Genomic DNA, 26919 nt, shown 5'->3' with positions numbered 1-26919 from the left:
CAAAAACAATAAGCCTCTGTGCTCTAATTTCCCAGAGAAAAATGTGGACCAAACAAGTGGCACTTTGGCACAAAATGAACTGCAGAATTTGCTTTGATAAATAACTGGGCATTTAACACGAGAAGCCTGTGGGCAGCTGGGGGATCGGCCTGCCTGATCTGTCCCCGGGCAGGTGTTGGCAAACCGGCGGAGCTGCGCCCTGCGAGGGTCTCTGTGTTGAATTTGGGCGTCTCGCCGGGTCAGTCCTGATGCCCCTCCACGGCTGGGGGGGGGCATCCGAGGAATCCTTTAAGCATCCGTTAGGGTTCTCTGGAGACCAGCCTCCCTGTCTGGAAGTTCATTGCCTGCTTCTGGAGGACTTTGCTGTTGTAATGAGCTATGGGGCATTAACGGGGCACGTTGGGAGGCTATGGACCAGTATGGCATGTTAGGTCTCTAACCTAGGGAAAGCTGATGTCTCCCCTTATAACTAGATGTCGTCTTGGGGAGTGCAGAACCAGCTACAATATTTTTTTAGCAAAGAGAAATAGACTTGCCCCGTCCACTGCACTGGTGATGGACCGTTTCACCTGGGAGTCTGAACACCCCTGGGCGAGGGGCTGGGGGCTATGCTGGAGTCTGCCTCTCTTGCCATTAATCCCCTGCCCACCCAGGCGAGCTGGGGGGGGTGGCCAGGGCTCTTGTGTCCTCCTAACCTGGGGCACGCAGAAACGGGCTGGCAGGGCTGCGGGGCTCAGCCTGCCGTAGGGAGACTGCAGGTGAGGCTCCAGGTCAATGCCAGGGCAGGGACCCCCTGCAATCCCATCTCCACCGGGCTCAGGGCGGCAGCGACAACATATGGGGCACAGCGCCAGCATGTCCCCCCACCCTGGGCTGGGCTTCTCTGGGGGGTCCTGCCCTGTCCCTGCATGTCGTCCCCCCCCAGGACCAGGCTTCTCCGGCGGGTCCTGCCCTCTCCCTGCATGTCCCCCGGGGAGCCGGGGCACCCCGGCGGGGGCGCGGGGGCAGGTGGCGGCCGGCGGGGCCGGCGGGGCGGGGGCAGGCGGAGGCTCCCCGGGCCCCGGCGCTTCCCCCCCGGCCGGGAGGCTCCGCTTTCCTCCCCGCCGGGAGCTCATTGGGCCGGGGCGGAGGGACCGGCTCGGGCCGGGGGAGGAAATGCGCGGGGGGCCGCGGCGCGGCGGCGACTCCGCGGCTCCGGCACCGCCGCCGCTACCGGTGAGTCCCGGCGGGCGCCGCCCGGGAGCTCGGCACGCCCGGGGGGGCCGCGGCCGCATCCTCCGGCGGGGAGGGACGGGCGGCGCGGGGGGAGCGGGGGGGGTGTTTCGCGGAGCGGGACTCGCCGCCGCAGCGGGGGCGTCCGGGGGTCCCGGGGCGGCGGGGGGGGGGGGGGGCGGCCCGGGAGGTGCCGCTGCGGCTGCGGTGGCAGGGCTGCGGGCAGTGCCCGGGCCGGCGGGCAGGGCTCCGCCTGCCCCGGGGGTTGCAGCGCCCGGGGGAGCGGGGCTCGGCCTGCTGCGGGCCGGGGTGAGCATCCCTGCGCCGGGCACCGCGGTCCCCATGTCCCTGCGCCGGGCACCGCTGTCCCCATGTCCCTGCGCCCTGCTCCGCTGTGCCCGCGTCCCCGCAGCCCGGCCCGCGGTCCCCGTGTCCCTGCGCCCTGCTGCACGGTGCCGTACCCCTGCAGCCTGCTCCGCGGTGCCTGCATCCCCGCAGCTTGCTCCGCGGTGTCCCCCTCCCTGCGCCCTTCTCCGCGGTGTCCCCCTCCCTGCGCCCCGCTCCATCGTGCCCACGTCCCCATGCCCGGCTCCATCGCGCCCGCATCCCTGTGCCTGTGCTCCGCGGAGCCTGCGTCCCAGCCTAAGCAGAGCTGGAGCTGTTTATAAGGGAAAATCCATCTCCCTGCTGCTGATGCTGACCCTCTCCAGGAGGGTTTGGCTCTAAGGGCACAGACCAGGTCCAACACGCAGTCGGGAGCAGTGTTTTCACCAGCAGAACCAGGCCAGGCTGTTTGAAAAAGTGTAGCTGTTGCATTCCCATGAGGGCAATTGCATCCTCTTGAGGCACCGGATTCTCTTGCACCACTTTGCAGACAGACCCCGATTCCTCCTGCTGCCATCAGCTGGAGTTCTAGCCATGGTTTCATGGGCAGAGCTGGACAAAGCACTGCTCACCTGCATGGTGGGTTGTATTTTCCTGTTGGTTGCTGCAGCGGGTTAGGCAAGAGCAGATTCAGGAGAGTTAGGGGAATGTTTCTGGCTGGGAGAGGGACCCCCGGACTCGCCCAGCCGAGGGGACTTTGCTGCCCCCGAAACAGCAGAACCTCAGATGCACCCACAAAGTTTAACTTGCCAGACCATGGGGCTTCACCTCTTCATTTGAGAGACTAGGAAGGCAGTGACAAAAAAAAAACTGTTTTTTTTTCTTAATCATGGAAGATTTTCCTTAAGTTATGTGCTTTAAAAGAGGAGTATTAGAATAGTAGTGGCAACAGGTTGGAGGATCTTCAGTGGCTTTAAAGAGTCTGATTTTCATAAACTCATAAGAAAGACAAGTATAGACTATTATATTTTCCACATTTGAAACTTTTTCTGGCATGAAGCAACCATAATTTTATGACCCAGAGGGATACTCTGACCGCTTGAGGTAGGGCAACGCTGTTCCATTTCAAAGCGAAAAAACAAACCGTTTATATTTTAGGCTTGTGCCCTGTGTTTCTTGCCTTCCCCACAGGGAAGGCTCCCACGGCAGTCACGGGAATCCTGTGGGAGGATGGAGATGGTTGGCAGAGTTTGACTTACAGACTGCTGGAGAAGCACCGCTAGTCTGAGGATTGTAAGGAAAATATGTGTCCCAGTATAGCCCTGGGAAAAGCCGGCTGGCTGAGCAGTAGGGAATTAGTACATCTCTGTACACTAGCGTCCCTGGGATGTCTCCAGAAGGACTGGGGAGAAAGAAGGTTTCTTTGATATTTTTCTAAAACTTTCCTGCAGGTCAACCAAGATTTGATTTCCTGCTGGTGGAGACACCACATATTAATCATTAGAAGATGAAATTTATCGCTATATTTAGAGGAGAATGAAGGACTACAGACTTTATATCACCAAAATCCTCTTTACATCCTCAAACCTGGGCTTGTACGGAGGTTAAGATGGGCCCGGGCATCTGCAGTTCCCTGCTGGGCTGCGGCTCCCTGGGAATAGCTCATACAGGAGCAGGGTGGGCACGTTGCCATCCCTCCCTGTCCTGGAGCCAGACCCTCAGCTTCCGCAGTACCACCGAATTCAGGGACTGAGTGAGGTCCCGAGTGTGTTTTATAGCAATGCAGTCGATTCGCTGTGACACGAAACCTCCCTATTGCCCAGCCAGGCAGAGCCGTCTGCCCTGCTCACGGACTGAGACGAGGGGAAGGGGCTGCTCAGGCGGCCGTCCACCTCGCTCAGCGCTGTCACTGCATGGAAACATGCACAAGCCGTTTGATATTAAGGGCCAGGAAGGCACCAGGCTAGTTTCTCTCCAGATGCAGTCTGCATCTCTCCGTGCCTCAGTTTCTTCACCTGCACAAAGGAAAAGATGATACTGAGTGCCTTGGAGAAGGGCTTGGAGACCTGCAGGATCTATAGATTTGGGATGGTTATGCCAGTTATCCCCAACAACTTGGCTTGGAGTTAGGAATTGTCCCGAAGGAGTTTGGGGATGAACCCTCAATCCCCAATCCCACATCACCTGGGGATTTTAGAAAGCTTATTTGCAGCTCACCATATTTGCAGTTTCAGAAGGAGGTTTCATTTTGTGTTGCCTCCCCATAAAGCCACTCCTTTATCAAGGTTTAATCAGAAAGACTGATTCTTTCTTTAATTGGCATGTATTTAAGGTGGGTTTCTTTATTTCTTCCTCCTTTAACTGCTGCCATCCGGAGGCCAACTGTTTTGTTTAAATTAGGTATTGTTTAAATTAGATATTGTTATTGACCTTCTTCAGCCTTGTTTCATATTTGTCCTCTGCTAGAAAATCAAAGCCTCTTTATTCGCGACTCAGTTAGTACTGACTCCGCAGACGGTACATATGGCCCTTACAGCACTTTTCTCTGGCACGAACTTGTACTTTAAAGAGAAGAAGATCAGATTTCAGTGTGTTATGTGGTGGGAAAAGGCAGCTTTACAATGCTGTATGGATTAAGAAATTACGGGCTATTGTTTTGCCCTCGCTGTCTGGAACTGGCAGTGTATTTCGCGCGAGACAGGTCCCTTCCCTGCCACTCGACAAGGGACTGTGTGGCATCTCCTGTGTGACGGGCCAGGCGCGTCCCCGGGGTGAATCACTGCTGCACCAGTGACTTGCGGGGGGCAAAGCAGGTTTGCGCCCGGAGGAGCTCCCACCTTGCGAGGGGTTCACAGGTCCCTCGTGTCCTCTCTTCCCCTGTGCTTTGCTTTGTCACCCTGCTCTGTTGCCATCGAGTGTGCTCCTGCCCCAGCCCCTTGCGCTGCCCTCGGAGGCTCTGTACACACCCGGCGCCATCCCTCTGTCCCCGGGAGCAGGGGCTGGCCCCGTCCCCACGGCTCTGTCAGATGTCACTAGCTGGGGACAGATGTCGCATGTTCACACCACTCTTCTCTCGGTTGCAGGGTTCCCCGCTGAAGGGCGAGACATGCAGTAGAAGCCAGCGCTTCCCACCGAAGAGTGAGACTCGGTCGTGCTGCACAGCCCAGGGTGCCGCAGGAGGGACAGGACATGCGCCGCATCAGCTGCCTCCTCTCGGGACTCCTCTTCATCCTCGGCGTGACCAGCACGGACGGCTTTGCCCGGGCAGGGTAGGTCCCCTTTTTGTCTGCATCTCCCAGGTATGCACTGTCGCATGGCACGGCGAGGCGCGTCCCCTCCCGGGGACGAAGAGCCCTGTTCAGCCAGCTGGGCTGCACGTGCACGGGCAGCTCGCTGGGCTGGCGAGGAGGTGGGAAAAGGCTCAGCCGAGTCCTCCCGGGGCAGCCGGGGCTCAGCAGCCCTTCGCTGGTGTTTGTTTGCTTTGTCACTGAAGCGAAAAAGCTTCTCAGAGAAAATGCCCCAGCTCCGTTTAGCTCCATGCAGGAGACACAAAGACACTCTGGGCTTTTTGTCTGGGAGAGTCAAAAGCTCATCAGGCCCTGAGCTGTTCATGAATTATTATTGTCTCTTTCAAGCACATCCTTGCACAAAACCATGTGCGCAATCTTGCTATCATGCCCGTCAAGCCTTGCAAATGAGCCATCAAAGGAGGATGCAGCCTCCCAGCTCTGAGAGGATGCACTGTCCAGGGGACACAGGCGTGGAAAGCCCCGGCTGGTTGTTGCCTGCCGTGCCCTGTGCTCCCTGGGCTGCTGCGGCGGCTGCGGTCACGCTCCTGCAAGGGGGTGGCAGCTCCAGAAATTCCCCTTCCCTTTCCGGGAAATGGGTCTGACACGGTGTTCTGGATCCCAGCACGGCTTGGGCAGGCACAGCTCAGCTCCCGCTGGGTCAGAGGAAGCCCAGAGCTCGGTGCCCCAGTTTCTTCCCCAGCCAAAAGGAGCTCGAGCTCAATGCCCACCCCCCAGATACAGCTCACATTTTCTACAAAGTTTGTTTTTACATTGAAATTCTCTCTTCTAGAGTTAAACCTTTTGCATTCTGGTCGTGACTAAAACCACAGGCTGAATTCCTCGCTCGCACGCACAGGCTGCAGCTATAGCTTTATTCTAAATTTTGCAAAGCAAACAATTGCCATTTAAAAATTACATCTTCTATAGCATTAATCAGTGAGGCTGAAAGGAGTTTTCTGGAGTTAATGGAAGCCATCTGATGTCCATGCTAATTCCCAGGCTTTTTATTCTAGTTTCTAATTGGGCTGGGAGGCTGAGACAAGTAGGCAAGCTCCTCAGTGGGACTAACCTGCTTGGGCTGGAAAATGTTGAAAAAAAAAAAAAGAATCTTTAACCAAGACCACTGTGGTGGGTTGACCTTGGCTGGACACCAGGTGCCCACCCAGCTGCTCTATCACTGTCCTCCTCAACTGAACAGGGGAAAGAAAATATAACGAAAGGCTCATGGGTCGAGATAAGGACAGGGAGAGATCATTCAGCAATTACCGTCACGGGCAAAACAGATTCGACTTAGGGAAATTAGTTTAATTTATTAATAATCAAATCAGAGTAGGGTAATGAGAAATAAAAGCAAATCTCAAAAACACCTTCCCCCCACCCTGCCCTTCTTCTGGGCTTAACTTTACTCCTGATTTTCTCTACCTCCTTCCCCGCAGCAGCACAGGGGGACGGGGAATGAGGGTGGCAGTCAGTTCATCACACGTTGTCTCTGCTGCTCCTTCCTCCTCAGGGAGAGGACTCCTCACACTCTTCCCCTGCTCCAGCGTGGGGTCCCTCCCACGGGAGACAGTTCTCCACTAACTTCTCCAACGTGGGTCCTTTCCACGGGCTGCAGTTCTTCATGAACTGCTCCAGCACGGGTCCCCTCCATGGGGTGCAGTCCTTCAGGAACAGACTGCTCCAGTGTGGGTCCCCCACGGGGTCACAAGTCCTGCCAGCAAACCTGCTCCAGCGTGGGCTCCTCTCTCCACGGGGCCACAGGTCCTGCCAGGATCCTGCTCCAGCATGGGCTTCCCACGGGGTCACAGTCTCCTTTGGGCATCCCTCTGCTCCAGCGTGGGGTCTTCCATGGGCTGCAGGTGGATATCTGCTCCACCGTGGACCTCCATGGTGCATGGGCACAGCCTGCCTCACCATGGTCTTCACCACGGACTCAGGGGAATCTCTGCTCCGGTGCCTGGAGCACCTCCTCCCCCTCCTTCTCCGCTGACCTCGGTGTCTGCAGAGCTGTTTCTCTCACATATTCTCACTCCTCTCTTCTCCAGCTTCTGCTGTGCAGTTGTTTTTCCCGCTTCTTAACTGCGTTATCCCAGAGGCGCTACCACCGTCGCTGATGGGCTCGGCCTTGGCCAGCGGCGGGTCCGTCTTGGAGCCGGCTGGCACTGGCTTTATCGGACATAGGGGAAGTTTCTAGGAGCTTCTCACCAAAGCCACCCCTGTAGCCCCCCCTGCTACCAAAACCTTGCCACGCAAACCCAATACAACCATTTGGGCTGTTAACCTTGGGGAATTTTTTTACTGGATCGCAGTAAAACTTAGGAGGACTGAAGTGTGACTTCCCTCTGGCCTCTAGTTTTTTGCAGTGAGCCTGACCCTGCCTGTGAAATCATTAATTTCTCAGTGTCCACAGGGGCATCGGTTTCAGGAGCACAAAAGTCTCAGAAAGGAAAAATCCACCCAGAAAGTGAAAGATTTTAGGGGAAAGAAGGCAATGAATAGAAGGGAGTAAATCTCCCCTAAATCTGGGCCCCGACTGCTCTCCCGGGATGGAGGGACTGAGCCGGGGTGAGTGTACGAGAAGGCGTCAGCACCTTCATGCAGGAGCTGGGGAGGAAGAGCCTGTGCAGCCCGCCGTGCTCAAGCTTTGTTTAGCTGCTCCGAAACAGCTTGAAGTAACCTCCCGGGTCACTCAGGCAATTAGCTACTGCTGTTTAAATAGCCTTCTGTAGAGAGGGACTGTCAGGCCATGTCCTGGGCTGGTGTAAATCGGTGCAGCCCCTCTGCCCCGGAGGGAGAAGCGGCGGGTTGGTTTTTAGCCGGAGTCTGACCTGCTCCCCTCTCCGCAGCCGCAGAGTCTGTGCCGCAGCGCCGCAGAGCCGGGCAGCCGCCTACACCGAGTCCCACGTCCAGCCCGTCTACCAGCCCTACCTCACCACCTGCCAGGGCCACCGCCTCTGCAGCACCTACAGGTGAGGGCAGCTGCTGCGCTGGGCACCAGCTCCCTGCGAGGGAGCAGGATCCGTCCCAGTGAGGCAGCGACCGGCGCGGGCTGTGGAAGAGGGGAGTCCTGCCTCGATCCATGGGGATAGGGCTCCCAGCCCCTGGGCACGGGGTGCCAGCGCAGGGGGTCTGACCCACTGGTGTGGGAACAGGATGGGGGGGCTTGGGGCGGATTCTCAGTCACCCGGCTCAGCCCCATCTTTGCATTGCAGGACCATCTACAAGGTTGCATACCGGCAGGCGTACAGGCAGCTGCCCCAGCCCGTGGCCTCGTGCTGTCCTGGCTGGAGCAGAGCTAACAGCCACGCACTCAGCTGCAACAGAGGTAAGAGGCTGCTGTGCCGCCCCGGTGCCAGCGCTCGCCCTCCCCCAGAGCCCCTGGGCCAGGTAGCTCAGGTCCCTGGATGCGGCCCCGGCAGCCAGGTCGCTCATTTACCAGCACTCTGCCTGTCGGGTGGATTCTCCCTGTAGGAAAGCATTTAAATTTTTGGCATCACAACCAAATGCGGTTCAATTTCTGATTAATTCCCAGCCTTTCTCTGCTGCCTCGCAGGCCTTTTTCCCTTGGGATCACTTATTAACTTTATAGTTACCAGAGGATAAATAAAACGAGTAAGTCCTTTCCATATAAATCAGCACTAATGGAAGAGAAATGCTTTCAGGAGACAATCATGATGTACAGCACCAAACAAATGCAAAACATCAGCAGCTGGTCCGTCCCCAGACGAGCTCAGAGCGCGGCACCAGGGCCTTCCCAGGGCCTGCTGCTGCCCGTCGGCCCTCCTCCCTCCCGGCTGTGCTGGCTGTGGGCACCTTGGCCTCCTTCCAGGCTGCAAAACCAAGGTCCTGTTTGTCCCATCCTGTCCTGTGCCCTGTGCACCCCACTCAGCTCAACCCCACCGCTCTGGGGCTGGGGCAGAGCATCCTGGCCCCAGGCTGGTACTGGTGTGTGTTTTGCTCTCTGTGTGTGCGCACTGTGTGTGTACACACATCCATGGTGGCAGGGGAGGGAGCTTGGGACCCCCAGAGCTGCCCCGTGACGCTGTGCTTGTGTTTGGTCCTGCAGCTCTTTGCTGGGTGCCGTGCCAGAACGGTGGGAGCTGTGCCTTCCCCGGTAGATGCGTCTGCCCACCCGGCTGGACGGGGCGAGCCTGCCAGACAGGTACCAGCCGTGCCGCTACCCTCCGGGCTCCCTGCGTCGAGCCTGCCCTGCCGCTGCCGGGAGAGCTTCTCTGGGGAGCAGCAGGGCTGCCACGGGGCTCTGGAGGTCCTCTGCCCACAGATCGATCCCTTGGTGGGGGACAGGGACCAGCACCATGGCTCCTCACCAAGCCTTGGCACATGCCTGGTGCCACTCAGACCACAGAGGGGAACCAGTGTGTTACCCCTCCACACACACACATGCACACCTACACGTATTGCTCCAGGGTAGCGATGCCTGATGGTCTGGCCAGGAAAGGACGGGAAGCTCTGCTCCCAGCGGAGCTCTGACCTCCCTCTGGCTGCGTCAGTGCTCTCAGCCCTCATGTGCAGCCCTGGCATCCACATTCTCTCTCCACTGCTGCTCTGCGCTGGGTCAGCGTGAGCAGAGGCTGTACTCTGCTGTGACTGTTCAGCCAGCAAAGGGCCTTCTGCAGAGCAGCCGTTAACTCTTCGGGTGGACTGGAGATTGTGTGTTTGTAATGACCCATCTCCCAGGCTTTGTAAACTCCCGCTGTAACCTGAGACGCCCATTTACTGCAGAGACTAAATCTGTAAACTGAGAATATCTGGGGGTGGAAGGGAAGCCTGGCCATCTCGAGGCACTAAGCTCCGCTCCAGCGTGAGAGCAGCCCGATGCTCCTTGCCATAGCACAGGGAAATCAGGCAGCGTGGTGCACACCAGCATGGTGTAACCCCCTGCCACGGCATTCCCCAGCTTTCTGCCCTCCCATAAGGCAGAGGAGGAGCGTGTGGCATTGACCCACGCTGGGCCAGGGAGGGCTCAGCACATCGCTGACAGCTCCAGCTCCGGCACAGGGGGGGAAAGGATTTTCCCACTGCCTAAAACAGATTCGCCTGGGCGTGGGAAGCGGTTCAGCTCATTTTGCTTTGTGGGAACAGCTTTAATAACTCCCCCGTGTGAGGAGAGGTTACTGGGTTTTGTACACACTTGAAAGGCTGATAGCTCCTCACCACGGCTGGCTGGAACCAAAACCCCGGCCGTAAATCCGGGATGAGAGCTGAGTGCTGCCTGTGCCCGTCTGGCCAGAGCTGGGACATTTCTGACCACAGCTTTTGTTTCTGGCTTTTTAGTGGGTGGACTGGGCAGAGGGGAGGAGGCCAGGTACCTCTCAGGGTTAGCCCAGGTTTACTCCAGCCAGGTGCAAGAGGAAAGGCTGTCCCAAGCGCTGGCAGGTCTTGTGCTCACACCCCGCAGTGCTGAGAGCACCCAGAGCTGTGCCCAGCACAAATGCCAACTCGGTCTGGGGTCCCATCACATCCCCCCGCTATGTGAGCCTGTGCAGCTCTAGTGAGGGGAGCGGGACCCCTGCTTGCACCCCTCGCCCCCGCCAAGCACCTCCTCACCACCCCGTCCTCACTGAGCCGTACCTGTGGTTTCAGACGTGGATGAGTGTGCCAGCCAGAGCCATGGGTGCGGTCAGCTCTGCATCAACACGGCCGGGAGCTACCGCTGTGCCTGCCGGGATGGCTTCAGCCTCGCTGCTGACAACAAGGTGTGCCAGCCCCTGGTGCCAGCCCCTGAGCCGGAAACCTTCAGCCAAGCAGGTAACCTGTCCCCCCACATTGCAGGACAGCCCCGGCTGCTCGGGGCCTTTGATGAAAGCTGGGATTAACATGCAGCATCACAGGGTGGCTGGAGCAGGAGTGGGAAGATACAGGCGAGGGGACAACAGCCAGAACCCCTCACCTTTATTCCCAGTGACCCGGGAGTCCCTCTACCACCCAAACAACCACCTCATGCACAAATCCAGCCACTGCTCCATCTGCAAAGGTGACAGAGCCCATCCACAGCGTGCAGTGGCCGAGATGTGGCTGTTGTCTCCGTCATCATCGTTCCCGCAGGGCAAGTCTGGAGCCACGAGGAGCGGCGGGCACCGCTGGTGACGGCCCATTATTACTTTTGGTACGCGCTGTGACACTTCAAACTCGTACCGTGAGTAATAATGCGCTGTGGCCAGCATGGGCATCACGCAGGAAACGCCTGGGAGAGCAGGGCACCGTCTGCACATGCCCCGCAAGCCACCTGCCTTTATCCCCCGTCCAGGGCCCTCAGCAGGGACGATCCTTTGTGCCCACCATGGGACAGGGCAGACCCAGGTGCTAACTAATCTGACAACACGGGCACGAAAGGCCAGGCTTCGCCGGACATCTTGTCCTTTAAGCATCACCCACTGCCTGAAAAACTCCCCCACTTTGTTGCAGGTACTGCAGCAGCAAGGAGAGGCTTGTGCGCATTAGCAGCAGGACTAGATGCCAGTGCTTGCAGCAGGCATGGATTCAATTGACGCTCCAGGGGCTGGTCCCAGCGGGGCAGACCCTGGGGTCTCACTAGGATGGGAGCAGAAAGCAGCGGAGCTTGGCCTGAGCCCTGCAGCAATGTCTTTCCCCAGCACCTTCCACTTCACCTCAGGCAATGGGCTTTTACTAACTGACCTTTTCTTGGTCCCTTTTTCAGGTCCCCCCAGTGAAATGAAGGAAGAAATGAAAGACCTGAAGAGCAGAGTGGAAGCGCTGGAGCAGGTGAGCTTTCAGCACACACCTCTGCCCTGTCCTGTCCTTTCCTCACTGCCCTGTCAGGGCTTGAAGCCGCTCTCAGCCAGCTCCCACCCCAGGCTGTGCACAGCCAGGGTTTCCCTCTGCCTCGGCTCTATTTTTAACGTCACGCTGGCCTCGCACTGCAGCGATCCCAGCTGTGCTCCTCACTGCTGGCAGCGCCCACACAGCAGCTCTTCCAGCCCGGTGGCCCTTTGAACGCAACCAAAGCCCCGCAAGCCAGCCGGCATGCCGCCCCGGTGGGGTATGCCCCAGCAGGCAGCATGCTACGTCCCACCGGGTGGTCCTCGTGACTGGGGAGGACATGCTCACGGCTCCCCTTCTCCCTGCAGAAACTTCATTTGGTGCTGGCCCCCTTCCACAACCTCATGCCGTCTGCGCCGGAGGACGTTGGCACAGACCCCATCAGCCGGCTGTCCCACTCGCTCCAGCAACTGGACAGAATCGACTCCCTGAGTGAGCAGATCTCCTTCCTCGAGGAGCGTCTGGAGACATGTAAGTGCCTGGAAAAAGCAGGGTTGAAGTATTTCACTCCACCCATATTGGCCACGGTGAGCAGATGCAGGCCAGCAAGATCACTAACACATATGCCACTATTAATCTATATCTTCGTCAAGCTCAGCAGCCTGTAATTAATAAAAGATGAACACAAACAGCCCATTAGCTGCATTGCAAAGCTGTTTCTATGGCTGCACCATCTGACTGCCCTTGTAGCAGCCAAAAATCCTAAGATCAGCACATGGAAACGTGGCTCTGGGGCAGAAGCAGAGGGAACCCACTATAAGCAGTGGGTCATGTCTCACAATCAGTACCCTCGCTGTCTGTGTTCCTTTCCTGTACTGTTATAACTTAGTCCTTGGAAAAGAAACCCCAGCTCTTAGGAAATTAACAGTCCAAAAAGTCAATCAGGAAGGTTTAGGGAGCGTGCAGAAGTTGGCAGATTTATGAGCCTGGGAAGTTTTAGGCATTTCTTTTTGAAGTCTACAGACCAGTCCTTTGCCAAGCAGTGGACCAGAGAGGGTCTCCTAAGTAGCAAACTCTGAAGAAGAGACACTGGTGAGAGCTGCCATGTGCGAAATAGCTGAAGGCAGGGGGTCCTGCCTGGTGTGCTCCCCCGCAGCACTCCGGAGTCGGGCAGCATCCCTTTGGATTCCTGAGGTGTGTGCAATGCTCTCCCTGGAGCACTGCAGCTTGACTCAGAGTAGAGCACAAACCATATGAATGCTATTTTGATAGGCAGCTCTTTGCAGCTCATTCTCCCATTAAATAATTCCAGTCAAACACGTCCAGAAGCGAGGCATGGTTGGGCCGGCTCAGGAGCTGGTGTGAGGCAGAGGGGTGAGGGTGCTTGGAAGGACTTAGGGTGAAACTGTTACAGGGCATATCCAGTCCCAGTTCACTGCTTGCAGTAATGGCTTAGATATAAAAGACTTCAAAGAACTTGTTTGAAGACCAAGTAGCTGCAAACAGACACTTAAAAAACATCTCAGAAAGGGGTAATCATCAGAACCACCGAGTGTTCCAGCAGACCAAGTTTCCTAATAGTGCCCTGTACATATTATTAGGGACAGCACTGAGGAATGTGAGCAGTATCACAAGGTAACATGGATTTATTCCAAGGGATGACTCCAAAGTCCTGAAATGAACTCTTGCCAAGCCTGTTCCAGCAAGCAAAACTTGGTTTTGTCCCTCTCATGGTCTTGAAAGTCCCTGGAGGACACAAGACTGTCCTTTCGTACTCCAGCAAGCACTTGGGGCTTGCAGGGCATCCCACGGAGAGTTAAGTAGCCACCCATTTTCTGTGCCTTGCGAAGCCTTTCACAACTGAATGTTAAGATACAACTGCACTCTCCAATTATCTGCCCAGTGGGGATGTGCGTAAGGACTAAAAAACAGTTTCTCTTCTTTAAACCACCACTGAAGGCACAAGGGTGGATCTCTTTAAGCCATAACCGTTTTAGCCCCTGAGTCTGAATTACCCCCAATTCAGCACAGACTGTCAATGCTCAGCTGTGACACAGCCACTAAGCAGCACGACAGACTCACAACTGCACGTGGCTGGGCAGCAGCCACCCCATGCAGTCCCTTCCCCAGCCCACGGAGCTCCCTGGGCGCTGGGGACTTTGGTTACCAGCAGCACCTGCTTCTGATGATTGTCACACAGCAGCTGTGTCTGCAGTGGGGACAGGCTGGTCCCAGGCTCCTGTCCTGGGGCAGCCAGTGTTATTGTCACTGGCTTTTCCCCCTGCTTGGGATGCTTTGCACAGGACTTCCCGGGCCCAGGCAAAGCTGGCAAGGACTGCGGCATGCCGGGGAGGCGAGAGTGACGCTCCCAAATGTGGTGGGACAGAGCCAGCCTGGGAGCGTTTGGCAAAGGGAAAGCAGCAAGTGTGGGTGACATTCATAGAGGTTGAGGTCAACCTTATCCTTCTTGGGGAAAGAGGCAAACCAAACCCAGGCTAACAACATTGCTAGATTGTTTTGGGGTTTGTTTTTTTTTTTTTTTTTTCCTCTTCATCTTCCCAGGTTCCTGCAAAAATGAACTCTAGCCCAGTGCCCGAGGAATTGGAACAAGCTGAGTGCATCCGCAGCTATTATCTCACTCTCCAGCCCCAGCCTGGGGACAAAGCCACATCATCTACCAGAAGGCACAGGGTAGAAGAAGGCTGGTTTCCTATCAGCATCTCCATCATTTTCTTTTCCAACGCACCCTATCAAAGGTCACACAGTTACTTCCAAACTGGACTCTGAGCCCTCAGCATCTCACCCCCTTCCTGCTGGAGGGGCAGAAAATAAATGCCTTACCTCGTGCCATTAGTGCCTGTCTGGCTGTGCCAGAGAAACCGGCTGTATGTGAAGCCGTGTGGTGCTTAGCTTTGCTTGGCTTTTACTTAGCATGACCCTGGAACATACCTCCCCGTGGAGCACAGACCTGGCCTAGGCAGGACAGCTTCCCCCCATGCTCCCACCCAAAGAAAATGGGGGCAAGTCCTGCATTTGGAGGACTACGGCCAAAAATGCCTTGTGGCAGAGGGGGCAGCCCCATCTGCAAGCAGTGGATGGGTGCAACTAGTCCCTGCAAAGGTACTGCGCTGGCTGGGCACAGGGAGCGAGCGCCCATCCCTGCAGCTTCTGTTCTGCTCTCTGGGACCAGCCTCTCTCCAGGAGCTCTGGAGGTGGGCTGGTGCCTCGCTGCTTTTTAACCTGGCAGCTGCAGTAGCTTGCTGTGAAATTACCTGCTCCTGCTCACAGTCCTCTGCACCATCCCTGGGCCCTACAGAGCAGTAAACAAGGATGAAGCTTTTACAGAGGCCTGAAGGTGCAGACAGTCTGCTTTTACTTGCTTTAGTAGAAAACATTTCCCTGTGACACTTCCATCAACAGCACAGAGCAGACAGGGACAAACCTGTGCCACTCAGTAGTGCCAACAGGGTGAGGCCAAGGAGGGAGGGACAGTCCTCTGCACACCTGGATTGGGGACCAAGGCCTGGCACACCCACGTGTTTACACTGGCACGAGCAGCGGCTGTTGGGGCAGCCGGTCTCTCCCAGCTCCAACAGCTGCTGTGCATACACCTACCTCCCCCCAGCACAGTTCCCTCAAGCCCAAGGACACCGGTACAGCAGAGCAGACGTGACCAACCTGGTACAACACTTTCTTACTTGCCTAGAGCAGAGCTGCAGGAGGAGCCGTGTGGGCAGCGGGGCGCTGCAGGGGTTGTACCAAAATAAAACCTCCTGCTGTGCACACTGAGGCTGTGGGATCATTACTGGCTGGGAAGGTGCTTGCTCCAGAGCCCTGCTTTCACATGGGCTCCCACGCCCACAAGCACCACCTTCTTTTTCCCCTGCAACAGGTCCCTACAGGCATTTGTCCTCCTAGTTCAGGCCAGGCTGTGGCTCAGCGTGAGGCTAGGGTGCAGAAGCACAGGGTGGGGACAAGGACCTGCCATTCCCCCTCAATCACCAAACCCACACCCTGCAAGAGCTGATGGGTCAGCACCCTAGCACCCTTCTTCCTCCCACAGCAGCCCTCCTCCCCCAGCTCCCACACAAGACCAGGAGTCTCCTTTATTTAAATAACCAAGGGTGTACTTTTTTTTTTAAAGCACATAACATTATTCTCAACCCAATTAAAAGTGAACAGCAGATAACCGCAGACAGAGGCACTACTCCCTCCTCCCAGGGCAGGATGCTGCAGGAATCACTCCATGGATGTAGTTATCCCCCCCAGGAGCCCTCCCAGGACCCTCTGAGGTTTAACCTCCATGACAGCCCTTTATCTGCCACTCTTACAAAGTGCTGGTTTGGTTCCCATCCTCCCACCCCGACCCGTCCCACAACAGGTCTGACCCCTGAGTCTGTACTGTAAGGCCTCTCTGATAAAGCCCCTGGCTCCCACCAGCACCAGTTCAGCCCAAGAGCTCCCTCCCTTGGGGACCACTGGCTCTAGGGGAACTCCCTGCCTTTCCCAGTTGAGGCTTTAACCCCAAAATGCCACATGACCACAATTCCAGCAACACAGCTGCAAAAGCTGGCTGTGTCAGTTACACAAGTAGCCCCAGGTGGCTTATCTGAAGGTTATACACCCTGCACCATGAACAGCAGAGCTAAAGCCTTGCTAAACCCGAGTTAGAGGTGAAGGTTAGCCTCTGGAACCATGGACCTGACCCAGCCTTGCTCTTTGCAGAGGTCATCAACACTTCTGCAGCTTCCAGCAAGGGATGCAGGAGCCCTGCTCGTCTGTCACCCCAAAGCACAGGGGAAACCCCTTTATCTGAACAGGGGAAGGAGCCCATTTCCTGCAAAGGGAGAGCTGAGGCCTTCCGAGCCCCGTTACAGTTACAGCTCACCCACCCTGCGGCTCTGCAGGAGTTTTACAAGCCTTGCAGAGCAGCAGTTCCAGCAAGATCTGCACAAAGACACGCGGGACAGGCACCATCTTTCGGCCACTGCTGACCATGGCAAGTGGCAAAACAAGCATGACAGAGCCCTGTGCATCTGCAACAAGTACCACAGGTGCTACCGTGACAAGGTCAAACCACAGCAGGGAGTTGGCAGCACAGTTTCCTAACACCAAGGGAGCTCTGAGCCAACCCAGGTGCACATCACACACAGCATCCAGAGGTGTGCCACAAACAAGTCACACATGAGGACAGGCTTGCCCAGGACTCTGACAGATCTGTGCAGTTTTTGAAATCAAGCTGGTGGCTCTAAATAGTAGGAGCAAGCATAGGGGTGCATTCAGATGACTAGGCTGGCGAGGCTGGACAGCATTCAGCTAAACTCTGCCCAGACCATATACGCTGGCTTGGTCAGACTGCAGCTTCCCTCTCCACTGCTGCACCCCTCAATGAGCAAGGGCACTTTTTCAGACAAGGCAATCAAGCCCAAAGAGACACTATAAGGCTGACTGGCCCCACACATTCCCCTCTGCAGCCTAGCTGAGGTTATTGGCCCTAGGTACTTTCTTCAAAAGTGAAAGACTTGGCTCAGGAGTGCGTGGGCAACACAAAGCCCCAGCACAAGATGCTGCTGTGACCCAAGGGCATCTCTCCAGGAGTCAGGCCCTGCCTCAGAGACAGCCCGTGAGCTCCACCATGCTGGATGGCAGTGCTCCGGGCTGCCCAGGGAGGACACCATACTCCCAGTGCTGCCAAAGGGCCAGAGTCTGGATTTTCACCCTATTCTCAGCCCTCCTTGAGCAGCATGTCAAGGTTGTGCAGATACAAACTGCTGCCTGGTGGTTTCCATCTGGGACAGCACAGGGCCAGGCCAGCACTAGCTGAGCCTGCAGGAACATGGGTGCGGGGACACTCACGTGAGGCAGAGCCCGGCCTCCAGCCAGGTTTTTGTTGTCACCCCACACCAACTGCCTGAGCTGGGGGAACTCACCTCTCTGATCATTGAGCCCTTTGGTTGCACAAGTTTGATGCCTGAGAAATTCAGAAAAAGGAGAAGTTTCATTGCAAGATAATGAACCCATAAGAGAAATCCACTCAACAGGGAACCTCAGTGCTGGCTCGACACCCTGTGGGTGCCAGTCCGTAGTGTTCCCAGAGTGTCACTGCAGAGGAAGAGAAGTTCCTTCGGTGTTTGGCAACAGACAGGTCCGTTCAGCCACCACCACACGGTGACGCCACTGGAGAAGCATCTAGGACGAGTCCTTCACCTCATTTGGACTTGGACGGCCTGACAGCCTGAAGAGGGTCTCCCTCATGGTGCGGAAGCATCTGTCAGTGAGGTCAGAGACATCGTCTGATGTGAGGCCTTTGGTCTCTATTGGAGGCAGAATCTCAACCTTGATTTTGCCTGGGAACAAAAGAAAAGCCTATGAGAAACCCACTAACCACAGGAGCACTGTTCTCTGCCCTCCCAGGACCCCTGCTCCTCCCACCCTGGACAGCCCCAGCACAACCCTCATCCCCTCACAGGGCTTCAGGCATCCATCCCTGGAACACAGGCAGAAGCTGCACTGGTCTCAGGGGCAAGAGATTGCTCTGGGGATTAGACCCTGCCCTCTAACAGCCATGCCAAGCAGAGTATTTCCCTTGTGCCCAAACTGACACCCTTGCCAGAGCTTGCTCCTTTTCAAGGCCGGTGTCACTGCTCTGCCCTGACCTGACCTGCTAGCCAACAGAGTAGGGAGAGCCCAGGACCATGGACCCCCTCAGCTCCAGGGCCATGCCGGGCACAGCCTGCACCAGGTGCTCCCTCCACCTGCTTCTGTCCAATGCTCCTACCTTTGGCTGGCTCCAGCCATCCAGGCAGGGAGCATGGCAAGCCTGACTTCCTCCCGGAAGCGAGAGTTACAGCTCCAAGTTGACCGAAAGCCAACTTTCTGCGCAGCACTTGTACTGACAGACTTCAGAGCTTTGATATAACCAGCGTCCTTGGTTTGTTTGCAGAGAGGTGCCAGCTTTGAAAGATCAGGAGGCAGAGCACACTTGCTTCTTCCCCCAAGCCCTCATCAAATGACTTGGGCTGTACAAGTTATGAGAAGGAGAGGTGGTGTCCAATTTTTAATGAAAACATCCCTCACCGTATTTAATTACATTCTTTCCGGAGTTAACCCAGCCCAGGCTCTGGTGCCAAGTGCTTTGAACTAACTCCACACATCTCCCAGAGGGACTCCTCCTGTTCACCTCAGCTGTCCTTCCCTCCCACACCCTTGTGAACCAGATCTCCACATGGGTACAGCATCAACCCTGTCTCCGAGTGACTGTAAGGACCCTCTGGCTCTTTGGTACCTGATGTAAATAGATTCTTCTTTGGGTTATAGAAGGTGGTGAAGGAGGAATACACCACAGGGATCACTGGGACCTTGCAGAAGAAAAGGAAAAAGAGGAGTTACTTGCACTGCAGCAACTCAGGGCAGGCCAGAGACAAGCAGCAAATCCCATGCAGCACAGCTGACCTGGCCCGGCTCTCAGACACACAGGGTGCCCACAGCCCCACAAGCAAGACCCACTTCCAAGAGCTGGGACAGTCAGGAGTCAAATGGGATCAAAACCACTCCCCAGCAACTCAAGGCATAGGGACATTCAAGGCACTAGGGCCAAGCTACACTCCAGCCTCAGGTCGGCACTGGCTCTCAGGGCTTCTCATCCCAAGCCAGGCTTCAAAACCCAGGTATTTTCTGACTTGCCAACATTGGAGGATGCCTGTTTTGACAGGCCTTGCCGTGCTGTACAAGCACAGGTTTGGGGCAGGCCAGCTGGTGTGCCTTCAGCTTCTAAGAAAAGGAGTCACCAGTTGCAGTCAATTGCTCCCAGGGAATCTTCAGACAGGCAGAGACACAGCCAGGAGGGCAGGCACAGTGTCCTTATTTCAGTGCTGATAACAGACAGGATCTACAGTCGGTGACTCAGGGGAAGTGTTTGCAGAGGTGGGTACCATTTCCACTGTCAGCCTTTCCTTCCAGCAGCTGCCAGCCCCTGACTTGATTGCATCACCCTGGCAGGAATGGGGATGGTAGAATGCAGGCTACACCCTGTCCTTGGCCAATTGAACCCAGCAAGAGATCTGACACCTACTACCTTCTCCAGGATCCCTGCTATAACACCTCTTTTAGGGAAAGCACTTCCCCCTCAGGCCTCGAGTCATCCCAGTCCTGAGATGCGAGGCAGAGCATGCATGGGAAGGCAAGGCACCTACCTCCTCCCAGCCACCTAGTCCCAGCACCTGGGAGCCGAGCAGGGTGGCCCAGCTTCCAGCAATCACCTGGGCCCAGGCAGCAGAGCCAGGTCTTCAGCATCCCTGGCACACTGCCCCAGAGCTCTGCCCAGGCAAGCACCACCACTCCTTCAGGAGTGCAGACAGCTCTAGCTGTCCGAAGCCAAGGAGCAGGGGAGCAGACAAACAGCTAACTGCTCAAGGATCCTCTCATTTTGGGAAGAGAAGGCATTTAAGACATACCAAGAAGTGCCATATAGCTATCTGGAAGGGAGCAGCTATTTCCACACAGACCAAGCCCAGATGTTGCTCTAAAGCACTAGCATTAACAATCCTGAATCAACACTACACTATTGCAACCTGGGGGATTGAGAAATGCATCAACAGCTTTGGGATTCCCCAGGCAAGCTCACAAAGTGCAGCACCCGCTGGGGTCCCTGCCAGAAGCAAGCTCTGCAGCTGCAGCTGTGCTCCCAGGAGCAGGGCACAGGCACTGCACCGCCACGCTGCTAGGCAGCTGCCTGCAAAGCATAGAGCTCGAGGGTCAAGTGTGCCTGTCCCCCATGCTCTGCCCTCCAGATGGGACACCAGGAATGCAGTGCTGGGGCAGTCAGGAGAGAGGACAAGGCAGCTTCTCCACTGTCTGAAGACACCCATCCACAGGAGTCAAGTCACTCCTGCAGGGGAAGGAAAAGGGTCTCAGCTCCTGCTGGGCAGCGCTTATGACACCTAATGGTGGTTTAGCTGAGCAGCTCAGCTGTGACCTGGGAACACAGCTCACGAGAGCAAATAAACCATACCACTGCATGATCAGTCTGCAACACCACCGCAAAAGCATTCAGGGTCCCCGTGCAGGAGCAAAGTGCTGTTACCTGTGCCTGGACAGCGAGGTGAAATGCTCCTTTCTTGAATGGCAGCAAATCCCCAGTGCAGTTCCTTGTGCCCTCTGGGTACACCCACACTTTCACCTGCACATGGCGAGATAAGGCTCTGCTCCAGCAATCCACTTGCAGTGCTCCCTTCCTGCTGGCCAAGCCACCAGCCAGCCTTGCCAAGAGCTGCAGGTGGCTGTAACTCCAGGCAAGCCAGCATCAGCAGTTCCACACCCCCCCATGCCACCCCAGGATGCCCAGACACATGCCACCCTGCCAAGTGCCACAGTCACACTCACATTGTCAGTTGCCATAGTCTTGGCCACCTCCGCCATCACCATCTTGGCGCTGCTGGTGCTCTTCCTGTTGATGAAGATGACACCACCAAGGTAGATGATGAGCCCCACAGTGCCGGCGTACATCAGCTCCTTCTTGCCCACCTGGACACAGTCGTCGGGCAGGACCTCCATCAGCCCTAACATGATGGCAGAGGGTGAGACCCAGCAGCCACCCCCCCTGCCTGCACTCTGATGGGACAAGAGAGACAATCTGAGGTGTGGACAGGAGCACCAGGGATGGGCCAGGGCCTTGTTTCTCTGCTGGCTTCTGCTGCCATCAGCAGAGCAGAAGGAGACTCAGTACACAGCAGAATTACAGGCGCAGGGTGGCTGCAGGTCATAGCAAGACACCTGAAGAGGCAGCTCATTCCTTGGCCCCAGGGTGCCCAGCATGGCTACCAGGCACACTGACACACATGCTAGGCCAGCCAGGCTATCAGTGAGGCAGGGATGTAAAAGAGGATGAGAAGCACCTGAAGCTGAGCAGTACCTGGGGTGCTGCACAGGGATGTGATTGCTCAGACTGAGGGGACACCCTTCCTGCAACCAGCACTGAGAGAGAAAGCTGGATCAGTTGGCTCAGTAGCACGGACCAGTCAGGGCAAGAGGCTGCTTGGCCAGGAGATGTGAGCAGGATTTCTCTGATGGTGAGAAAGAACTGCTTGCTCCCTCCCTCCCACCAGCTCCTCACCCATCATGTCGAGGGTGCTCTGGTGGTTGGACACAATGATAGCAGGGCCTTCCACCTTGAAGTTCTCCAGTCCCTTCACCTCAAACCTCAGGCCGAAGAAATACTTGAAGGTCTTGACCACAGTTTTGATGATTCTGCAGAAGAGAAGAGCAGTTAGACAGCAGCAGGGCAGGGAGGCAACAGGGTCTGCTATACCCAGGGTGGGTGGAAGGAGACAAGAGCAGTTCTGTCTTGACAGAGAGCCTCCACTCTCATTTGCTCTGTGGTCCACCCAGGTGTCTGTCCTGCATGGTCCCATGTGCTCAAGGTGCTTCAGTTGCATGCTAAGCCCTGCCCATTCCCAGTGTGGGAATTTTACTGGAAGCCTGGGGGATGGTAACTTTGAAGCCAGTACAGCCAGACTCGATGGTCCATGCTTCCTTCAAGCTGACAGCATCAGCTCACAACCAGGCTCACTACTAGCTCTTTGGAAGAGGCAAGTCCAGCCTAGCACAGCTGCAAGAGCCCTGCAAACAGAGGGCAAACTGGAATCCCTCCAAAGTCCAGGAGGGAGAGACGCTGGTTTCAACGCTGGATCAAGGACCGCTCCTCCCGCTGCCAGTTCTATCCACTCAGTAGTGTTTGTTTTCCCCTGTGCCATGGCTGTAGTCTGCTCCGACGCTACCAGTGTTTTCCTCCTGCAATCAGTAGAGCCCCACAAGCTGCTCAAATGTCTCTTTTATGAGCTGCCACTCCCCAGCACGTGGGCCTTAGCCTGCACATCCGTCTCCCAAGGAAGGCTCTGCCAACTCTGCTCCTTGCAGTGCTGAAAGATGCTGCTTAACGATACAAACAAGCACAGGGTGCCATTACTCCATGGGAGTCCAAGAAAGGAGGAGAATGAAGGTTAAGAAACACTTCCCTGGACAATGCAAGGATGCAAGCAGCAAATGGGATGCTCCCCACGCAGCTTGGCAGAGGCTAGGTGCCCCCGGCAAACCCGTCTTCAAGCAAATAGCTTTTGCCTGTCAGTTCACTTCCCCAGTGGATCTACAGGTCTGTCCACAAAGCTCCCAGCTTTCTCCCTCTGCACCCGAGGGCTGGGGGCCCAGCTGGCACAAGACACCAGCAGCTCCACTCAGCCCTGCCAACGCATCGAGTAGGCTGCCGTGCCCTTGCTGAGCACATCCATCCCAGGCTCGCTGGCCCAGACCCTGCCAGCCCATGGGAGCAGGGCCCATCTACACCGCCCCCAGACAGGTGGGATCTGGGCACCTTCCAACTGGGCCAAAGGACACAGCCAGAAGCTGGCAGCACACAGGGGCTATTTTGGGCAGGGGAGCAGCCATTCACCAGGACAGGAGGCAGAGGAGCTTGCACATGAACAAAGCCCCCAGGAGCAGCCACCAGCTCTGCTCTAGAGCAGATTCAGGAGCTGACCTGCCTTCCAACAAGCACCTGGATGCCCCACCTCAGGGCCCACCTTCTCCCTGGCAGACAGTGGATGGAGTTTTCCTCCCTGCAGGAGGAGGCCAAGGGGCAGTGTCACCTTCTCCCCCACCACAGGGTCCAGCCGGAGGGCTGCACAGCACCATCAGCCCGGTAAGCACTCCTGTCACTGGGGCAGGAGGCGAGCACCTGGCTGGCATCTCATCCTGGCTTGGCAGCAGCTCCCAGCATCTGCTCTCCAAAAGCATCCCCACCCCTGCCACCAGCTCTTGAACCACACACCTTTGTCCAGGCCACTTTCCCTGGTTTTCTCCTACCCACAATGGGGTTCATTTCTCTGTGGGGTGCCCCACCACACAGACCACCCAGGCACTGACTTGGACACTGGAGTTCAGGCCAGGCCAACACCCGCAGATGACACAGCTGAGTGACACCACTGCTATCAGTCCCCCGGCATTCAAACTTGCTGCAAAGGTTAGAGCCGCACCCAGGGAAAGGACACAGGGAGGTGCCCAGGCTGTGGAGCTCCGGAGCACCATGGGCCTGCACCGAGGTTACGGAGTGCAGTCCAGGTGAAGAGACAAGGGGGCAGGTGAGGAGAGGCAGGGTGACACAAATCAGTGAGGTCATAGTGGATGCCATGCCACCAGACAGACCTAAATCCCACTTCTCCTCCCTTCTGACTGCCAACCAAAAAAGAGGTCACTGCTCTGGAAGTCACACTGCTTGGTAGCTGCTGGGAGAGGCTGGTTACACATTACTCAAGAGTAACCATTCAACTTCCTCCTGCCAGTAAGGAGCCAGCGTTTCCTTGCATAAGATGTGGCCTCAGCCACTGAAAGAGGCAAAGGGGCAGAGCTCAGAGCAAGCGAAGAAGCAGTGGGTGACCAGCAGCCCTGCTGAGCTGGCCACGTCATCCACGGGGTTAAGCAGATGGGTCCTACTCCCCTGCAAGCAGGTTCTCTGCTGGTATAAATGATCCTGACTTGGTGCAGTCACAGCTGCAGAAAGCTGTAAATCTCATGCACTTATTGCCAGGCACAAGGAGAGAGTAGAAAAATGAGAGGGAATGTGCTTTTTCAGTGCACCCCTAACAGCCTGAATCTGAAATCCAGCAGCACTGGCTCCACGTGCTCTGCTCCGCAGCCTGTGACAGAGGCCTTTTTAGGATCCTCTGATTTTCAAGGATTAATGAAGTGCGCTTACCAGATTGGAAGCTCTTGCAAGAGGTTTCGCCACTAGATAAACAGCTCTATCTCTATCAGACACAGAGGGCAAGCTCTTCCAAGTCACACCAGCTTGGCACTGGGGCTAGGAGCACCACAAGGACAGGGTGTTCTGCGCCAGGCAGCGACACTGTTATCGCTGTCTGTCCACCAGCACGTGCTCTGCTTCAACCCCCTCCCCGAGCCGGGATAAGCTAAGCAGACTGGGATGTTGTAGAAATAAGGAGCTCACTGGATCACCTCAGCCACAGACCTCCCAGGGGCTGGGATACATGACCAGGATCATCAGCCAGTGCCAGCACATGGAAACGATGGGCTTAAATTACAGGAAAAGGGCGGTTCTGGCCAAAATTCAGCTTTGAGTTTCAACATGAGTTGTCCAGTGCAAGGAGTTCTTGTTCCCAAAGAGCTCCTTTAAGTTTACAGGAGACTTACAAAGTTTTAAGGGTGGGGAAGAAAAAGAGAATGTCTCTGTAACTAACATCATAACTTCTCCCAGCTGAAAAGCTGGTTGTGCATTGGAAAGCTGCTCCTCAGCAAGCCACAGCAACCAAAGCTGGAGACAGAGCCAGGCTGGAGATCCCAGAGCAGATTGCTGTTTCCAGTGCCTGGGGCCACAGCATCAGAGTAGATCGCAGACCATCAGCTTGGGCAGGCAGGGCAGAGCCCACAAGGCATCATGTCAGTGCCCTGCGCCCACTCGCTCCGCCCTGAGCCCTGCCTGCGAGAGCCACACCGCAAAGCAAAGTCCAGCCCCACCAGCTGAGATGCTGCCCAACCTTTGATCCAAAAGGATGTATTAAGGCAACAGGGCTTCCCTTTCCCCCACACCCATATAACTTGGCCTGGAACACGGATGGTTAGAGTAGGTAAAAAGCTGCCTGTGGGAGAGCAAAGCAAGGAGCCCAAGTTCTGTGCTGCCAGCAGAAGTGCCAGCTCTGCCCTTAAAATGTGCCTTTGCACGTAGGGGAGCTGCTCTTCTCCAGCAGCAACTCAGCCACCGCCCCAGGCGCCCCGTCAGAGGACACAGGCAGCCTGACAGCCACAAGCCCGCCCCAGGCAGCTGCATGGCCGCCATGCTCCTTCCTCGCACCGGGCCGAGGGCAGCATATTAAACACTGTCTGCCAGCAGGCAGCTCTCCTGGCACAGCCTCCGCATCTGGAGGGGGAAAAACACCCAAACAAACACTGCTGTCACATAGCTTCCCCCAAAACCTGTGCAGCCCCTGGAGCACGGCTGCTGGCCGCCATCCTCACACCTTCCAGGCCCCTCCGGAGGGTGCTCATCCCCACATGGGGCTCTCCAAAGGTGAGGGCACAGCCGTGGGCCAGAGCAGCCCCTCACCACAGCCCCCAGCACCCCCCGTGAGCCAAGAGGCAACCCCACTGCCCCCAAGGCAGCCACCGAGGGCCTGCTGTCACAGACCTGAGGTAAAAAGGCCACCATCATCCCCCCCGAGGCCCCCACGCAGAGGCTGAGCCTGAAACCGATCCCCCCAGTTCGTGTTTCACCCCAGCCGCCCCTCAGCCCCGCCGTGCCCACGGCGCGGGCTCACCCACTCACCTCATGTTCTTGACGGTGCGGCCGCCGTTGACGAGGAGGCAGACGGGCGCCGTCAGCGCCGAGCTGACGATGCACAGCAGGTAGTAGAAGCCGATGCGCAGCACGAAGTTGACGGCGGGGCTGAGCTCCATCAGGACGTGGAGCAGCAGCAGCACCGCCGCGCCCCACAGCAACCACCCCAGCGCCATGCCGCCGCCTGACCGCACAGCCCGCCCGAGACGCCGCCGACGCCGCTGCTGCTGCCGCCTCCGCCGCCGCGCCGAGCGGCGTGGGCTGCCCCCGCCTTATGTGGGCGGTGCGGACGGCCCGGCCCGCCCCGCCCCGCCCCGCCCCGCCGCTCCCCTCAGCCGGGGCGGGACGGTCCCCTCAGGGCGCGGCGGAAGGGCCGTGGGGGCCCTCGTGGGGGCCCCGAGGGCTTGGGGACCCCTCATGGCGCTATGTGGGTCTGGGTCGCCTCATGGCACGGTGAGGAGGGCTTTTGGTCCCCTCATGGTGCCATGTGGGGTCTTTGGGTCCCCTCACGGTGCCGTGTAGGTGCTTTAGGTCCCCTCATGGTGCCATGTGGGGTCTTTGGGTCCCTCATGGTGCCATGTGGGGTCTTTGGGTCCCCTCACGGTGCCGTGTAGGTGCTTTAGGTCCCCTCATGGTGCCACGTGGGTGCTTTGGGTCCCCTCATGGTGCCATGTGGGGTCTTTGGGTCCCTCATGGTGCCACATGGGTGTTTTGGGTCCCCTCATGGTGCCACGTGGTTGCTTGGGGTCCCCTCATGGTGCCATGTGGGGTCTTTGGTCCCCTCATGGTGCCACGTGGGTGCTTTGGGTCCCCTCATGGTGCCATGTGGGGTCTTTGGGGTCCCCTCATGGTGTCGGGGGGGGGTCTTTGGGTCCCTCATGGTGCTATGTGGGGGTTTTGGGACCCGCATGGTGTGCTGTGGGGGCTTTGGTTCTGTTCATGATGCTATGTGAGTCTTTTGGTCTCTTATGGCATGGTGAGGAGGACTTTGGGTCCCCTCACGGTGCCATG

The 26919-nt window shown here is 56.9% G+C and overlaps 2 protein-coding genes across 3 annotated transcripts; one reads left to right on the top strand and one right to left on the bottom strand.

Annotated features, from left to right (window-relative positions):
- The first annotated feature begins 4636 nt into the window (after window positions 1-4636).
- EGFL7 (EGF like domain multiple 7) lies at window positions 4637-15350 on the top strand. Of its 2 annotated transcripts, XM_059828711.1 has the most exons (8): window positions 4682-4805; window positions 7673-7795; window positions 8039-8151; window positions 8893-8988; window positions 10431-10595; window positions 11506-11570; window positions 11936-12098; window positions 14130-15350. In XM_059828711.1, the coding sequence occupies exons 1-8, from the start codon at window positions 4726-4728 to the stop codon at window positions 14150-14152; spliced, it is 828 nt and encodes a 275-aa protein (XP_059684694.1). In that variant the 5' UTR covers window positions 4682-4725; the 3' UTR covers window positions 14153-15350. The 2 variants fall into 2 exon arrangements, with proteins under 2 accessions (XP_059684695.1, XP_059684694.1); XM_059828712.1 differs by having other exon boundaries at window positions 4637-4805; window positions 11936-14170.
- Window positions 15351-16650: 1300 nt separating this feature from the next.
- Window positions 16651-26084, bottom strand: AGPAT2 (1-acylglycerol-3-phosphate O-acyltransferase 2). Its single transcript, XM_059828785.1, has 6 exons — window positions 25897-26084; window positions 21679-21812; window positions 20949-21124; window positions 20650-20745; window positions 18853-18925; window positions 16651-17914 (listed from the first exon to the last, which is right to left on the bottom strand). The coding sequence occupies exons 1-6, from the start codon at window positions 26082-26084 to the stop codon at window positions 17757-17759; spliced, it is 825 nt and encodes a 274-aa protein (XP_059684768.1). The 3' UTR covers window positions 16651-17756.
- Window positions 26085-26919: the final 835 nt, after the last annotated feature.

Source organism: Gavia stellata, chromosome 24, assembly GCF_030936135.1.
Source record: "Gavia stellata isolate bGavSte3 chromosome 24, bGavSte3.hap2, whole genome shotgun sequence".
In the NCBI taxonomy this organism is placed as follows: Eukaryota; Metazoa; Chordata; class Aves; order Gaviiformes; family Gaviidae; genus Gavia; species Gavia stellata.
The sequence above is the reverse complement of the archived record's forward strand: the minus strand, read 5'-3'. Positions and strand labels throughout refer to the sequence as shown.